Source organism: Ictalurus punctatus, chromosome 22 (assembly GCF_001660625.3).
Source record: "Ictalurus punctatus breed USDA103 chromosome 22, Coco_2.0, whole genome shotgun sequence".
Classification (NCBI taxonomy): domain Eukaryota; kingdom Metazoa; phylum Chordata; class Actinopteri; order Siluriformes; family Ictaluridae; genus Ictalurus; species Ictalurus punctatus.
Window position 1 is genome coordinate 2,533,237 of NC_030437.2, and position 17,178 is coordinate 2,550,414.

The 17,178-nt window shown below is 44.1% G+C and overlaps 1 protein-coding gene across 2 annotated transcripts; it reads left to right on the plus strand.

Annotated features, from left to right (window-relative positions):
- The first annotated feature begins 5,575 nt into the window (after positions 1-5,575).
- Positions 5,576-15,840, plus strand: zgc:110329 (tetraspanin). 2 transcript variants are annotated; one of them, XM_017452188.2, is made up of 8 exons: positions 5,577-5,936; positions 7,534-7,719; positions 7,805-7,879; positions 7,980-8,075; positions 8,180-8,299; positions 10,051-10,101; positions 10,583-10,699; positions 13,622-15,840. In XM_017452188.2, exons 1-8 carry the CDS (start codon positions 5,850-5,852, stop codon positions 13,958-13,960), a joined length of 1,071 nt encoding a protein of 356 aa, XP_017307677.1. In that variant the 5' UTR covers positions 5,577-5,849; the 3' UTR covers positions 13,961-15,840. The 2 variants fall into 2 exon arrangements, with proteins under 2 accessions (XP_017307678.1, XP_017307677.1); XM_017452189.2 differs by lacking the exon at positions 10,051-10,101 and having other exon boundaries at positions 5,576-5,936.
- Positions 15,841-17,178: the final 1,338 nt, after the last annotated feature.

Below are 17,178 nucleotides of genomic sequence, written 5' to 3' on the forward strand. Positions count from 1 at the left end.
CCGAATGTCAACGTTCCAGCATGATCGATGCGTGTTTGTGCATCTCTCCTAGTAGCATCCTAAGAGATACTTGGCCAGGGTCCTTGAGTGCGTCCCCCGAGCGAGCACTGCGTCACACCAGACCTCTGAAACTCAAAGAGACGCATTTACATTCCATCTTCTCTTGACGATGATTCAAGAGGTGTTTGTGATTCTGCATGTCGCGAGTTAGCATCGCATCGCATCGCATTGTCCTGGAAGAAATCCTCCAGCAAAGGACTGATTAATGCTACCTCATGAAGCATTACACATCACTCGTAATCCTGTTTCGTTCCTTTTTAGCACACTTGAGCACACACACACACACACACACATATACACGAGATGCTCATAACCTCCTCGTGAACTGTCCCTCTGACATTGTTCATCCTATTCCCTCACTAGACTTTGGGTTATTGGAAGAAAAAAAAAACATATGCAAAAGTATTAAGCGGGAGCCTCTCGACTCCAAAGCACCTGTGAGATTGCACCCTAAAGCACCCTAATCACAGAGTCTTGCTTCATTTTGGCCGCTGTTGCTTATGCCTTTCATTTTGTCAGAGAGACACAATGTCCTGAAGCTATAAAAAATAAAGGGCTTCCTCGACAAATCGATCTGAGGTGAGAAATCAGAAATTTCATTTCACACACCAATTGGCGTTAAGTACGTTCCACAATGAGGAGGGGAAAGAGACGGAAATCCGCAGCACTAATGGCTCTCGGGTGTTTTTTTTTCTTCCCATGAACTCCCCCAAAATCCATTCCTGTCAATAAGAGGTGGGGGAAAAAACGGATATGGAGACGTTACAGTGGTGTGATCTCGTCTGTGGTCCAGCAGACTCTGACTCACCCTGATCCTGACAGAGGTGCTTGGCAGCACTTCAAGAAAAGAGATTAAAAATCCGAGACGCTGCCTTTATCCGTTTTTTTCCATGTTCATCCACATGCGTGTATATATATATATATATATATATATATATATATGAATATATGTACATCTTCAAATTTGGACACTTTTTTCAATATACATATAACCTACTAGGAACAATAAAGAAAGAAAAAATCTGCCCTGTTCATTTCCACTTCATTAAACATTAAACAAGGTATAAAGGCATGTATTTGATTAGCAGGTCTTGTAAACTAAAGTCCCAAGATTGCACTGATAAGCAGCAGGATTGTTGATTAACCCAGTTAACCTCTGCTTACAGTGCCCTGAATTTCAGCTTTCATTTCCTCATATTTAAATCTAGACGTGGTAAACAACTGTTGAACCCATCCATTTTTTCAAGTGATCAAAAATACTGGAACATGTGACTGATAGGTGTTTCTTGCTGCCCGGGTGTGCCCTGTAAACTTGCTTGTTTAAATGAATAGCTCTGAATGTGTACGCTTAGTTTGAGACCTAGGTTTCGGCCCGTGAAGACCGCATTTGTTGTTTAAAAAAGGATAAACCAATATGAAGAACAGAGAGCTGTCAATAGGAGAAAAGCAAGCCATTTTGTAGCTGGAAAAAAAGGTGGAAAATCTAATCTATAAACATCGGGTGTAGCCGATACAACAATTTGGAATGTCCTGAAAAAGAGAGTACTCACTGCTATACTAAGCAACGGACACTGAACGGGTCGGCCAACAACAGCTGATGACAGAAACATTGTGAGAGCTGTGAAGACCCCCCCCCCTCCAAAAAAAACCAACCAAACAACAAACAAACAAACTAAAAAATAGTTAATGACATCACCAACATCCTCCACAGGGCAGGGGTGAATGTGTCACAATCCAAGAAGACTTCAAGTACATAAATATAGGGGCCGTACCACAAGAGGCAAACCACTCATCAGCAGTAAGAATCGGAACGCCAGACTGGAATTCGCAAAGAAATACAGAGACGATCCACAAAAGTTCAAGCAGATGTTTTAAAATGCAGAGTCAGAATTGGTTTGGTGAACATTGACCGACCCCCCTCCCCTTTAATTGCTGTTTCGAAATAGCCTCTGAATACGACATAAAAAGATATAAAAAAATGGTCCGTTCTGTTTATTGCTGATGTGGGAGAGCGTTAATGTGGCTTCGCTCTCACAAACACACCGATCCTCATCTTCTGAGAGAGGAAACACAAATCTCGCAATTTGCATTATGGGACAGTGTCAATTACAGGGGAAGTCTGTGGTGCATTATTAATAAATACCCTCACACACACACACACACACACACACACACACACACACACACACACACCTGGTCATTTGAGCAGTACTTCTGTCTGAACGTTGACACACAGATAGGTCGGGAGGTTGTTTTTTTTGTTTTTTTTTTCTTTTTGCCTTCAATGTTTCATCATTTACATATATTTACATATATGGCGTTTTGCAGACGCCCTTATCCAGAGCCACGTACATATATCTCATTTATGCATCGGAGCAGTTGAGGGTTAAGGGCCTCGCTCAAGGGTCCAACAGTGGCAGCAGAGTGGCAACGGTGGTTTCATCAAGAGGTCAAGACGCATCAGACAGGTTTTTGATTCACAGACGTTTTATAGACCATTCCCAGGTCTGAGCGCTGGTATAAAAGCTAAATCAATTAACGTGTTACGCTGAAAGACCTTTAATTCATAGGCTTTAAACCCTTCGGGAGATAATCATTCCCCTATGCTGATATTATTCCCTCCAATTATACACTCTTTGTCCATTAGAACTCACAGCACTGCCACAGATTAGTAATAAAAGCAACACTTCACACAGTTGTACCTCAATCAGTATTCAGAACATTCGCTCCATCGTGCCGTCTCTCTCACAGGAAATGCTCCCGGCGCGGCACTTTCAAACGATTTCTTGAAGTATCTGTAGGTTCTACGACCCCGATTCCAAAAAAGTTGGGACGCTGTGTGAAATGTAAATAAAAAGCAGAACGCAGTGATTTGCAAATCTCAGAAACCCGTATGTTATTCACTATAGAACATAGAAAACATATCGGATGTTGAAACTGAGGAAATGTACCGTTTTAAGGGGAAAAAATAAGGTCATTTTGAATTTGATGACAGCAACACGTCTCAAAAAAGTTGGGACGGGGCAACAAAAGGCTGGAACATAAGTGTTACTAAAAAGAATCAGCTAGAGGAACATTTTACAACTAATTAGGTTAATTGGTAAAAGGTCAGTAACATGAACTCAGGGCATAAAGCGAGGGGACACCCTGGATGGGGTGCGAAACCACTGCAGGGCACAGTCGCACACACAATTTGGAAAATGCCAATCAGCCTACAACGCATGTCTTTGGACCAGGGGAGGAAGCCCATGAAGCACAGGGAGAACATGCAAGCTCAGCATGCAAAGGACAGATGCGGGATTTGAACCCCCAACCCTGGAGGTGTGAGTCAAACGTGCTAACCACTAACCATAACCATAGTTATGCAATTATGCTACGTTCAAGGCAAAGTTTTCCCCACCTACAACCGGTAAAAACCACCAAAAACTAACCCCTTCTCTACTACTCAATACATAGCTCTTAATATTGTTTTTGAGACGTCTGATATTATAACTGTTTATGACGTATTATCACCACCTACTGGGCTGGAGTGCTCATGAGCGTTATTGAATCATTTTTTTGTTTTTACTGAATAAATAAATAAATAAATAAATAAATCAGGTTTTCAAAAAATACCTATATAGACCTAAAAAATCACTAAAATGGAGCTCTATTTGAAAAAGCAAATTGACTGACTGACTGACACTGACACTGTATTAACTGAGCCAAATAAATGAATCAACTCACCTCGAAAAACCACCGCAGACTCCAGATTAATTTGAATGCTATGGGCAAATAATGTTAAATTCTATTTGTGCTGGAAAAGGAGAACCCGGTGGATAATGTATCAGCACTCCGCAGGTCCATGACACATCTGGTTACGGCCATAGTGTGGGATTATGACTGAATTAGCATGGTAATGGTAGAACATGCATCCGGTCGCCACACACCTGCTGTCTTCTCGGTCCCAGCTGTTGGCAGGAACATAATTGCAAGTAAGTGAAATTGATCAGCAGAGCAGGAAGATGATTGAGATTCGGGATGGGTCATGTGGCTTCTGCATTTTACACTGTGACAGGTGCCAGGACACACCTTCTGCCTAGAAATATTCTTAAAGTTTCCCTCTGGGTTTCCCTATGAAGCTCTGTAAGGAATAAAAGATTGTGTGTCATGCTGTTATAACAAAATAATCAACGTTGGAGTTAATCTCAAACTGATTAATTCCTCTTATACCACAGTAATTTAACAATAACTACCTTATTTACCAATAATTACCAATAACTGAACCTTTTATTATTTCTTGCCATTTCTTTTAGTATATTGGTTATTTTATATCGAGACAGTTTAACTTAGTAGTGTTTATTTTCAGGCTTGTTCCTACTGAATTGTAGAAAACATTGTTTATGAATTTGGAAAATACTAAACATTCTCTAAACCCTGTTGCTGTTAACTGTTGTTATGTTACTCAGGATACTCAATTTGACATATTCTACTCCGTTTGTATAAATATTACAATACGTTGATGATGGATTTTGGAAAAAAATCCTGTTACTGCAATGTGATTGATCAATTCCAAGAATAACCAAGCCACCGGTACATGACGTTCTTAACATAATGTAATGGAACTTTTTCACACTTCGTGTTCACAAATGTGGAAGCGTGGACACCTGACCATTACAGCCATATGTGCTTGTTGAACATCCCTTTCTAAATGTATTTTGGAGCGTGGCTCTGGTGATTTGTGTTCATTTAGCTACAAGAGCATTAGTGAGGTCAGACACTGAGGATGTCTAGGGTGCAGCCAGCGTTCCAATTCATCCCAAAAGGTGTTCAGCAGGGTTGATGTCAGGGCACTTGAGTTCTTCCACTCCAACCTCAACACACCATATCCTCATGGAGCTCGCTTAGTGCACAGGGGCGTTGTCATGCTGGAACAGGTTTGGGCCTCTTAGTTCCAGTGAAGGGAAATCGTAACGTTACAGCGTACAAATAAGTTCTAATCTATACAGTTGTGTTGGCAGCGGATTGAGGAACAACCACATGCGAGTGTGATGGTAAAGTGTACATAAACTTTTGGCCTTATGGATGTGTCAGTTTACTTTGCACATGCACTAGCGCTAGCTAGCCTGCATTAATCCGGAATATACCATCATTCGGACTCGCTGTCTCCTGAGCAACGAAAGGACACGATATGTCTCTGTGGAGAAAAAAATCCATTGGCGATGAAATTAAAAAATGTAAAATATATATCCCAATTTACTATACACACCATTAAGACATAGTTTCAGTCAGTATCAGTCAGTATTGAGGGGGAAAAGTGTGAACAGTGAAAAAGGTTGAGTCATGCTTCAGTAGAAAGTGATAAAAACTATTTCTAACACACTGACACGTATCATATGCTGAGTATTTTGTTTATAACGGCTAAGCTTACACAAGGTCGATCTAAATGACCAATTTTCGACGTTTTTATCACACCTCAGGCTGTGGGAAGAAAAGAAATAAATGTGCTGCTGTCCCTTTAAATGGACGCACACGCGCGCGCCCGTTAATGGGCGGAAGTTGTTTTTGTTTACAATATGTCCAAGTTTCGCTTTAGCCGAGTAGTGATGGAAACGCCTTTGTTTCAATATAAAACCCAGTAATGAAGAGAACCGAAAGCAGCGATCATGTTTCTGTTGCGGTCTGTTGAAGCGGAGCGGGTTATGAATTAGGCGCTCGTTACCTCAGCTGCTTTAGTAGACGCTGATATTTATGCTTCTCTTTGATTGAATGTAAATGAGCGTGTGTCTGGGAGCAGGCTGAGACTCATCATGCCCCGGTATGAAGACTGGAAGAAGAACATCCACTTCTATTACTGTGTTAAGTTCACGCTGAACGTTTACTCCATGCTGTTTTCGGTGAGTAGCATTCAAGCTAAAAACCAGCTGTTTCCCCCGTTCGTGTGAATGAAACCGCGGCTAACGCGGCTAGCCGGGTAACGCAGCTGGACCGAGAGAAATAACATTCAGTTATTTTAAAGCGAAAATTCTCCTTTACATCCATCGTGTCTGTACATTTTTTTGGTTTGTTTGTTTGTTTGTTTGTTTGTTTGTTTTTAACCCGATGTTGTTATTTGTGCTGAGTAAACAGTGTCTCTGGTAGGGATGTCACGATACCAAAAATCTAGTAGTCGGTACCGATACCACCAAAAGTACACGATACTCGATACCAAAGTCGATACCACGGTGTGGAATAAAAATAAAATAAATAAATAAAATAAAAAAGGAGGGAGAGGGGGGGAGAGGGGGGGGGGGTTAGTTATGAAACACTGTCTGACAGTGAGTGGAGGTGCACTCCTAAACACACACACACACACCTTTATACTCTGAATGCAAGCATTAGTATAAATTCACTGATCTGGTGACAGGATAAAAAGATTTACTAAAAGCATGAACATGTGAATAATTATTAGTGACATTAAGCTACATTTATCTGACAGGACCCGGGCTGAATGGAGATGCATGGTGGAACATTAGGAGGTAGTTTATAACACTGCAATGTGTTAGCGTCGTTAACAAATAACTGGCTAGCGCTAACATTACATGGAGCGTAACGTTAGCTGGTTTCACGGCCACAATGCGGCTGCCTCAAACAAACATAATATAGGTCTTTCAGGTGCTTCGGCAAATTCCAGGTGTTTCCTCGCTTTGTTTGAAATGAACGATAGTATCGGTTACACACCGGAAACCGATACTAGCTTTCCTCTCTTTTCCTCTCAACGAGTCGGGGCGGAGCTAAACTTGTTAAGCTAAGCTAAGCTAATCTTCTGTAGTTTTTCCCTTGTGCTTGTAGGTGGTCTTCCTGTTCTTCTTCACCACTTGTGGATCGACTAAAACACTTGCGCGTATTTGCTGCCCCCTTCAGTTCTGGAAGAATTGCAACCTCGGTGCCCTCGTACATCCGGTACCAACAGTACTGCAGAAAAACAAGTACAGTCACGTTTCAAGAAGTATCGGTTCTCGTGATATCCCTAGTCTCTGGTCAGTTAAGTGTGTAAAGCAACGTCACTCTTCTGTTTCCGGCGGAGTGCGCGGGAAGTCGAGATCGAGAGAAGGTTCCCCGCTATCTCTACCCAGCTATAACAACTTTTGGTTCCAGGAACACACACGTTTAAGGTTTTTTTGTTGTTGTTTTCAGTCAGGAAAGTTTTCTTTATGGAAACAGAAAGATTATTTTAAGTTTGCAGAATGTTCTTTTAACGTTCCCATAATTTCACGAATGAGAGTTCTCAGCGGGACCGAGTAAACTTTCATAATCTGTTTATAAAAACCTTGCTGATGGACCTGACCACAATTCCCACCTCAGTGGTACAGGAAGTGAAACTTGAGAAGAAGAATGGTCCGTTCTCCAGCGCGTTCTGCTTGTTTTTCTTGCCTGCTTTTTGATTTTGATCAGTGTTGACGTTTTGTGCACTCGTACACAAAATAATTGATAAATAATTGTGTGTGTGGACAGCTCGTGGGCCTGTGCGTGCTGTGTGTGGGCGTGTATGCGGAGGTGGAGAGGCAGAAGCACCGCACGCTGGAGGGCGTGTTCCTGGCTCCGGCCGTGGTTCTCATCCTGCTGGGTCTCGTCATGTTCTCTGTGTCTGTGGTGGGAATGGTGGGTTCACTGCGCGACAACAAAACCCTGCTGCACATGGTGAGTGCTCCTCGCTCGCTTCTTACGAAATGTCAGCGTGGAGGTGTTTACGATGCCGGTGTAAACCCGAGCGTGCTCTCTGCAGTTCCTGAGCGTGCTGTCGGTGCTGCTGGCGCTCCAGGTTATCGCGCTCATCATCGCGCTGCTGTTTCAGAAACCGGTAAGAGACACGTCGCGCTTCTCACAGCACTCCACACTCGCATGTTCACCTTCCGTCACTTTCTGCCTTCTCTTTATCCCCCTACACACACCCCGGGCAGACGACCGAACTGTTCCAGAAGAACATACGGCAAGGCATCAAGCACTACTACGATGACCTGGACTTCAAAAACATCCTGGACTACGTGCAAGTGAAGGTCAGAGACGTGGGACAGACGTGCAAGTAGAGTCCAACAAGCCAGCGTAATCGATGCGATAAGAACGTGCTAGTGTTTACAGTGTGAGAAACCTGTCTCCGCAGTTCTCCTGCTGTGGAGGGGATGAATATCTGGACTGGAAAGTGAACCAGTACCACTTCTGTAACGGCACCGGGCCGCTGGCCTGCGGAGTTCCTTACACCTGCTGCATCCGCAACAAAGAGGTGAGACTTCTCTCCATCGTAATCTCTCTCTCTCTAACAGACTCCTTATCCATTATCAGTGGTGTTTCCTCAGCCGGCAAAAACCTTTGGACTTTTGATAGCGGTGTGTGTGTGTTCATTTTGAGACTGGAGAAGTCATTATAAGTTGCATGTTGAGTTGAATTCGGTGAAACCGCTTGAAGCACTCGTCGTGTCGAACTATTTCAGTCGCTTTACTTTGATTTGTTCATCGCAACCAGCTGAAAGTCTGTCCACTTTGACGATAAACCCGATTTGCAGCGGGGGTGAATACTTTTGATCGCGACTGTATACGGAAACAAGAAGAAGAAAACGCGCAAGCCGGCGCCGCGGTGTACGTGCGGTGCCTCGCCGTCTCTTCCTCTTTTCTCTCAATCTCCTTATCTGTCTGTCTCTCGCTCTTTCCTGGTGCTTCTCTTGCTTTCTCGAAGTCTCTCTCGCACTCGGAATGGGGTTTCTGAATCTCACACACCCTAAAGTGTCTCTTGTTCTCTCTCTCTCTCTCTGTCTATGTGTGTGTGTGTGTGTGTGTCTCTCTTTCTTGTTCTTGTTTTCCTCTCTTTCACACACACTCTCTCTCTCTCACTCGCTCTCTTTGTCTCTCTTGTCTGAATCTTTCTTGTAGACCCTTTTGCTCTCTCCGAGTCTCTCTGTGTCTCTCTGTCCTTGTCTGTTTATGTGGTTGTGTGTGTGTGTGTGTGTGTGTGTGTGTGTGTGTGTGTGTGTGTGTGTGTGTGTGTGGTTGTGTGTGTGTGTGCACTTTGGCTGATGGAAGATGCCTCATGCATGTGGTGCCTCAATGTATTGAATTAGTTGCACTGTGGTCTGTAGAGACCTTTCTCCCTCTGATCCCCTCTCTCTCTCTCTCTCTCTCTCTCTCTCTCTCTCTCTCTCTCTCTCTCTCTCTCTCTCTCTCTCTCTCTGATCCTCTCTCTCTCTCTCTTGGATAATAAACCAGTGTGATGCCATTCGGATGCTAATGCACTGCTTCTAAGATAGAGCGAGGAGGTGGAAGGGCAGGCCGCTTGAAACGAAACACTCGGTCAAAGTGCACGAGGCATGAATGAAGAATTGCAGTCCTCTCTCTCTTTCTCTCTCTCCATCATCCTTTCTCTCAGAAAGAGGAAAGAGAACCCCGTGTCTTGGAATTTTCGGCGCATTTTCAATCGATCGTCATGACGATCGTATTATATCGTCATACCGCCCTCGCCCCTAGTACATTACGCGATACCACGCTTCTTTTAATAGCAAGTCACGGAGCGTGGGTGATCACGTGACCCGTCTCATCAGCCGAGACGTCCCGCTGTGGGTATGACGTGACGACGGACCGGGCGGAGCGCCACAGCCGCCGTAGAGTTCTGGCTCGCCTTCGCCTGTCTACAATCACCGCCCCCCCCCTACCTGAAGAAAATAAATAAATAAATACCCCACCAAGCTGCTCTTTGAAGGATGTGATGTAAAGAGAAATCACGCGGCCTGAGGTGTGAGATTCAAGCCACCTGTGAAATGTAATGATGTGAAGTGTAAAGTTTGCTTCCCCCAGCGGATACTGGGTGGGGGGGTGATTCCAATATATTATCAAAACTGGGCAAAATCAATAGAAAAATAAAATCCAAAATCGAGCAGATTGATGTGGAGTAATGTGTAGTAATGTGTGTGTGTGTGTGTGTGTGTGTGTGTGTGTGTGTGTGTGTGTGTGTGTGTGTGTGTGTGTGTGGTTTTTTTTTTTCCAGCCTGGAGAAGTAGTAAACACCCTGTGCGGCTATAAGACTCTTACCAAACAGGTACGTTCGGTTCGTATTGTCTTAAAGCGTCCGTTCGTTTAAGGAAGAGCCGCTTATTTCATCCATCCGCAGATATTGGATTTCTGGTTCAAAGAGCAAACGGCATTGCAACGCTACAGTAATAACGATAATAAACTGCTTTTATTCCTGCATGCTTCCCGTGACTCATTGTTTATTCCCGCCACCTGTTTATTATCCGAGGTCTGCTAGTTTACTGGCAGAACCACGAAACGTGTATTTACATTTTCAGCCGCCATTATTCAGGACCTCGGGCTTTACGAGGTCATTTATTCAGACACATTGTCGCGTTATTACTGCCGCTGTCTCAATTTTGCCGTTATGCTGGGCTGTTGTGTGTGTGTGTGTGTGTGTGTGTGTGTGTGTGTGTGAGAGATGCTGTATTCTGGTGACCTTAACTAAATTGTTGAGTCTGGAATCATTTTGCCGTTTCATGTCCCCCCCTATCCCTCTCTATTCGCAGCGTGAAGATCTGGCCGATGTCATACACGTGCGTGGATGTATTCACGCTGTAAACCTGTGGATGGGCGACAACATCGGGGTCACAGTAGGAATCTGCTGCGCCGTGGGGTTGCCTCAGGTGAAACATCTCTTGTCTGTCGTTTCCTCCCCCAAATTTCCCTAAAAGCAGTATGGATAGTTTGGGGGTGTGGTCATTCATAATGGGCGGAGATATGTTCAAATAGTTGTTTCTAGAAACCCCAATCAAGCTGAATTTTGGTGTACTGGATCATCATATTTTTCTAATGATGAATGCTTAAAAGACATGGCTGCCGTTAGCCAATCAGCATTCGACTGCCATTTAACAACACTGGCATAGGGAAGAACCCTGCTTGCGAAGGGTGCTTTCACGCCTGAGATCGCCACTTGCTGTTATATTTCATCTTGAAATTGTTGACCAAATGAACTAGCCTCTTCATCTGTAACCTTGTCGATTGGACACGTTGTATTGAATTAAAGAAATAGCGTCAAAGCATTCATGTGAACGGTGCCCTTCAAGTGGTCGGAAGCCCTGAACACGGTGTTGCTATGCAACCGATAAATGGTTTTAGAACGTTTAAAAAGTTCCTGAACTTGAAGGCAGCTGTGGTGCAGTTAGATGTAAGTTCTACATGACAGGCTAACGTTTTAACTGGCTAGACTGGTTAAACGACTTGGAGTAAAAGATCGCCGTTACTTAGCAATCCCTGGTTAGGAGAACGATACACGTTTGCTGGGAAACAAAAAAAAAAATGAAAGTGTTTAACAGCTCTAAAAACTAGAGGAACGTCACCGCTACCGCTAAGCTTGAAGCTTGCAGACTTCTGGGAAACAAGGTGAACTCACGACTCTTGTCAGTTTGTTCCAAAACTGAAAAATAAACCGAAAAATAACCCGAGCTCCGTCGGCTCCTATTGAACCCGAGCTCCGTCGGCTCCTATTGAACCCGAGCTCCGTCGTTTCCTGTTCAACCCGAGCTCCGTCGGCTCCTGTTCAACCCGAGCTCCGTCGTTTCCTGTTCAACCCGAGCTCCGTCGGCTCCTGTTGAACCCGAGCTCCGTCGTTTCCTGTTCAACCCGAGCTCCGTCGGCTCCTATTGAACCCGAGCTCCGTCGTTTCCTGTTGAACCCGAGCTCCGTCGGCTCCTGTTGAACCCGAGCTCCGTCGGCTCCTGTTGAACCCGAGCTCCGTCGGCTCCTGTTGAACCCGAGCTCCGTCGGCTCCTGTTGAACCCGAGCTCCGTCGGCTCCTGTTGAACCCGAGCTCCGTCGGCTCCTGTTGAACCCGAGCTCCGTCGGCTCCTGTTGAACCCGAGCTCCGTCGGCTCCTGTTGAACCCGAGCTCCGTCGGCTCCTGTTGAACCCGAGCTCCGTCGGCTCCTGTTGAACCCGAGCTCCGTCGGCTCCTGTTGAACCCGAGCTCCGTCGGCTCCTGTTGAACCCGAGCTCCGTCGGCTCCTGTTGAACCCGAGCTCCGTCGGCTCCTGTTGAACCCGAGCTCCGTCGGCTCCTATTCAACCCGAGCTCCGTCGGCTCCTATTGAACCCGAGCTCCGTCGTTTCCTGTTCAACCCGAGCTCCGTCGGCTCCTATTCAACCCGAGCTCCGTCGTTTCCTATCTGAGCAGCTTCTTGTTTTTGGATGCGACGTTACCGTCTCCAGCTGCATTTCTTCCCCCTCAGAAACAGTGTGTAAATATGACCACGCATAGCAATTTGGGCAGGGCGTTAAACACAGCAGGAACGGGAACACGAGGCTGATGATGTGTCGCGTAAGCCGTTACCAGGAAACACGCTCAGACTGACCTTTTCAAGATGCCGCTGTGTCAGACTAATTTTCTGTCCAGCTGAGGCACTCTTTAAGTTTTTTTTCTTTCCCCACAAGAACCTTTTCAGCAGCCCAGGAACTTCCGTTTGAGGAGCTTAGATCCTTAAGGTACATGTCCATCTTTCCAGGAGCTCATCAACTGTAGTGTTTCAAACACAGGAGCCATTTTTTCAGTAGCCCTGAACTAGGCCCATTTCACTACAGGAGAACCTTCAGTAGCTCGGGAATTTCAGCCCCCTTTTTTACAAGAACCTTTTACAACAGCAGCCCTGGAACTTTACGCACAGTTTTAACACTGGAACATTTCAGCAGCTTAAGAAGTTTTGTGCCACAGGCACCACGTCGGCAGTCCATGAATGTTATAGCACGGGAACCTTTTCGACACCTCGCAAACTTTAAGGCTATTTTTACCTCAGGAAACTTTTTTTTTCAGCAGTTTAAGAACTTTTAGGTTTCACCGCAAGAACCTTTTTAGTAGATCAGAAATTTAGACTAGATTTTATTTATTTATTTATTTATTTTACCACACGAACCTTTTAAAGCAGATCAGGAACTTTAGGCACCTTTTCAACAGTTTAAGAAGGTCAGGCCAATTTACAACACAAATCTTTTCATCAGTTCCATTTCCTCTACTTCTCTCTCTCACTGCCCATACAGAGAGGGACTAGACCACATCAGGGACGGCGGCTAGTGCCGTACATCACCGTTAAACACCGGGTCGGTCCATTCCGCGAGCGAGACATCATCAGCATGCTGCCTTAGCTAAAAGAGCCGAGTCATGCAGTCTGCGTTCGTCTGATATCTTTTATGATGACGATCCTTTGATCTAATAAAGAGATCAGAGGCATGCTTTAAAAATACACCAGACGCTCCCGTCTCAGGCTCGAGCCATCCCTGTTTGCATAATACCACTAAAATAAGGTGCGCCTTCACCTCAAGAGCTTTTTCAGGAACGTAGCAGCTTGGGTGCTTCAACAACAGGAACTTTTTTCTTTTTTTTTTTTTTTTTAATGCACAAATGAAGTGTTCCTACAGCAGGAACCTTTTTCATAACCGCTGGAACGCTTTAGGCACATTTTTTTTACCACAGGAACCTGTTTCAGATCTTTACGTATGTTTTATTTTTAATTTTTTTCAAGAATTTAGTCATTTTAGGACAGTTTTTACTTCTTTTTTTTTTTCCTCTTCCCTCTGTAGTTTCTGGGTATCCTGCTGAGCTTCGTCTTCTGGAACCTTCTGGTGGAGATGAGCGACTCCGTAGACATGGTGGACTTCAAGATGCTGAAGAAGGCTGGATTCAACTACAGCGAGCTGGACCTGGCCGGCGCCGGCTGGTGCATGTGCCTGCCCCGTGTTGGCGGCTACCTGCCTATACCTTACGCGGAGACCGACCCGGAGCCGGAAGCAGAAACCCTGACCCCTGCTCTCCATGATCTCGACGGTCCTGAGAGCTTCGAGCAGACACAGGCTGCGATATTCCTCAGCCAGTCAATACAAGACCAGCCCGGAATGGACGAGGTAGACAATCGACTGTAGAGGTTAGAAAGGGAACCGAGGTGCATCTCCTTCACATCATTTTTATTTTATTTAATTTGTTTTTATTTAATTGTGATTTTGTATTTATTTCTGTAAGGAGCACTGGCTCTTTTATCGCACTGTCGAGTCTTGCACTACGCACCGGGTTCAAGATTTTCACCGAGCCTCACTGATCACTGTGTATATTCTCACTGAGCTGTCGAACATACGGGATGTCATTTTTATGATTTAAAAAAAAAAAAAATCCGTTTTAAACATATTTCTACATTTTTACCTATGCAAATTTTTACCTATCTTTTTTTTTTTTTTTTTTTCAGATTTGTTGTGTTCATCATGTTGTGTTTTGACTGTGAATCGTTTGATTGACAGCTGAAATTTGGATCCTAACGTTCAGGACGAAATGCGGTTATTTCTATTCGCCTTTTCTCTAATCTAATCCTTTGTAAATGAACATGTGTAGGTATAGGTGTAGAGGTTAAATTTGAAATGTTCCCTTCGGTTAAATTCTGTACGTGCGTTTGTTTTCACTTTTTTCTTTTATTTCTTCGTTCAATCAAATTGATTATCATTTGATTAGAGATGCGAGGATACTAATACTGATATCAGGCATTCAGTACCAAACTCGGTACCAGATGATGCTAGGTGTACGGTGTACGTTGATGCGAAAGTTACGCGAGCGAAATTAAACAGCTCTTACCCAGTATGTTAAGGGTTAGATCGAGATCGAAGCGTACGTGAAGTGAAACCAAACCCGCTCTCGATCCCAAAGTAACTAGCTAACGTGATTTCAGATCAACTCGCGAACATTCTCAAGAACGTGTCTTTTCATGGCCACTACTCGTTTTGGTAGCGGTACAGGTTATGGACGTTAGAACGTACACGTACACCGAGTGGCCACCAAGTGCGTGGCACGTATGATAGATTTGCCTGATAAATGCCCAGTAGGTTCACATTTAAAAGTGGGCGTACCTAATAAACTGCCAACGCAGCGTCTCTCCATTTTATCTCGCGTTGTTCGAGATTCATCACGTTAGTTCGCTATATCGCGCTCGTGACGTCCTTGTTTCCTTGGGAATCGAAATCGGGAATCCGATGCGACGCCGCCGTTCCTGTTTACAATCCTACGGGTATAAATCGACACGAATTCAGGACAACCCGTTGCCTTAGCCACTACGTTTTATTTTATTTATTTATCCCCCCTCGGTGTTACCTCAAACTATTTCGTAATAGCTTTTCGTAAACTTTAAAAAAATAAATAAATAAAATTTTTAAACGTTTTTCAAAAAAATTCCGTTTGACGATCGGTACTCGAAACAATCGATTTCTGTTCGGTATTTGTGTTTTGTCAGTTAATGTGCTGTAACCTCAAGTACGCATGTTTTTTGTAAATGATTAAAAAAAAAAAACTACAGGAGATCAAAACGGGCAATTTAAAGGTGCTTTGATTAGTTTGTAGGCATTAAAAAAAATTAAGGAATGTTTTTTTTTGGGACTTTTGAACCTTACTGTAGTTAGACAATTACTGACCTCTATAAACATGGAATGAAACTGTTTTCTCTGTCTAAAGTTGATTCATTTGATCTTAAACACGTTTAATACAAACGATAGCCCTATTTGGACGGGATTATGTGGTGCACTCCAGTTGAATGGTTTTTATTTGTTTAATAAGGTAGCTTAAAGCCAGTATGTGAAGTTTCTTCTCATTCCCTTTGTTCACTACGTTTATCCTTGTCGATCCAGTGCAATGAAATTCTGAGAAGGTTAGCACGTTAGGTTTTTTTTGGGGGCCGTACTGTTCCTTTAAGCTTGTTGCTGAAGAACTCTGGCCTTGCGGAAAAACCCTACTGCAGTCCTTGCCAATAAAACACGACTTGCATTAATCTGTTCCCAAGCGTGTTTATTTCCCATCTCACACCCAAGACAAACTGACAGGTCTTTTTATTAATTTTATAAACATCTTGCCTTCGTGGTTTGCTGCTGAATACGAAGGCTGTACTGCTTTGATGCTCGGCGCTGCGGGGAAACTCTGCAGTCGATGCTTGGAGAACGGCCAGAAAACTGCTGCACTCCGTTTGGACTTGAAGGATTTGGTTCTGCCAACGGATCCTCTCATGGTGTTTGTCGTGTGTGTGTGTGTGTGTGTGTGTGTGAGCTAAATAGGGCTTGAATTCCAAAATAACCCATGGAGCCGAAATATTGCGTTTCGTGCACACGTCACCGAATTGAAAATGGCACCAAGACGTAAGTCCAGCAGAATGAAGGGATCACCCCCGTGAAGCCTGGTCGTGTTCGTTATCATTACATTAACTCGGTCACTTTTCAAGTGCGCACTCTCGGGCTCTGGAGGAATAACGAGTGCGGCAATTGGAATAATTATAGCAATGGCAGGAAATGAGCTGTGGAGCCAGAATAGCACTTCACTCACTGAGAGCAGGAGGCATGATGGTGATGGTGATGATGATGAGAATAATGATTTCAGTCTTTTTGAGAATAATTAGGAAACAGTAACGGCTGGCCGGTCATTCAACTATTCCTAAACAACCCCTCCGTATGCGATGGTATATTGGTTTTAGGTCTCAGCACACTTAATGCAGAGATGAGGAATCAATAACCAAAGCTCAGGAGGTGTAAGGAAGAAGCGCTACCACACCACCACCACCACCACCATACTGTACATCCCCTTTTTATCCCACACAGATCTGGCAACCTTGATTTAAAGCCGCTATGTGGATGATGTACTGCTCCCGTCTGCACTTTCAGGTGGCTAGTGAGTTACTCAATAATGCTGACTTATGCTGACTCACAGACAGGAAAGAGCAGCAATATTTGAGATGAATATTGTTTCCAGGCTGGACACCATCCCTGTGGAAGCACAAAAAGTAATCCCAATTTTGTGATGAGATGGGGCTGGTGCATCAGCCATAGATTTGAAACCAAGGACAAAGCAGAGATTTTACTTGCTTACAACGCCATGATGCGGATTCAACCCACTTTTGCCCAATGTAGTCACGTTATAACCGATGTTTTAGAAGCTTCTCTGTCTTCACTCTCTTGTAGTTAAAACCGTAGCTCGTTACCAAGAACCCATCCTAAAGACTTACCCGAGTTTCAGCTTGACCTCTGACTGTTCCACAACTCTGACACTGGAGACTCCTTCCAGAGATGTAGAAAGCAGATATCTATACTCCTTATTCCTGAAAACGATTCCCCAATGGTTC

Excerpts from the sequence above, each read along its gene's own strand:
- zgc:110329 (XM_017452188.2), top strand. The coding sequence starts at position 5,850 with ATGCCCCGGTATGAAGACTGGAAGAAGAACATCCACTTCTATTACTGT. Across the intron at positions 7,880-7,979 it reads CGCTGCTGTTTCAGAAACCG|ACGACCGAACTGTTCCAGAA; the intron begins GTAAGAGACACG and ends CACCCCGGGCAG. Across the intron at positions 10,102-10,582 it reads ATAAGACTCTTACCAAACAG|CGTGAAGATCTGGCCGATGT; the intron begins GTACGTTCGGTT and ends CTCTATTCGCAG.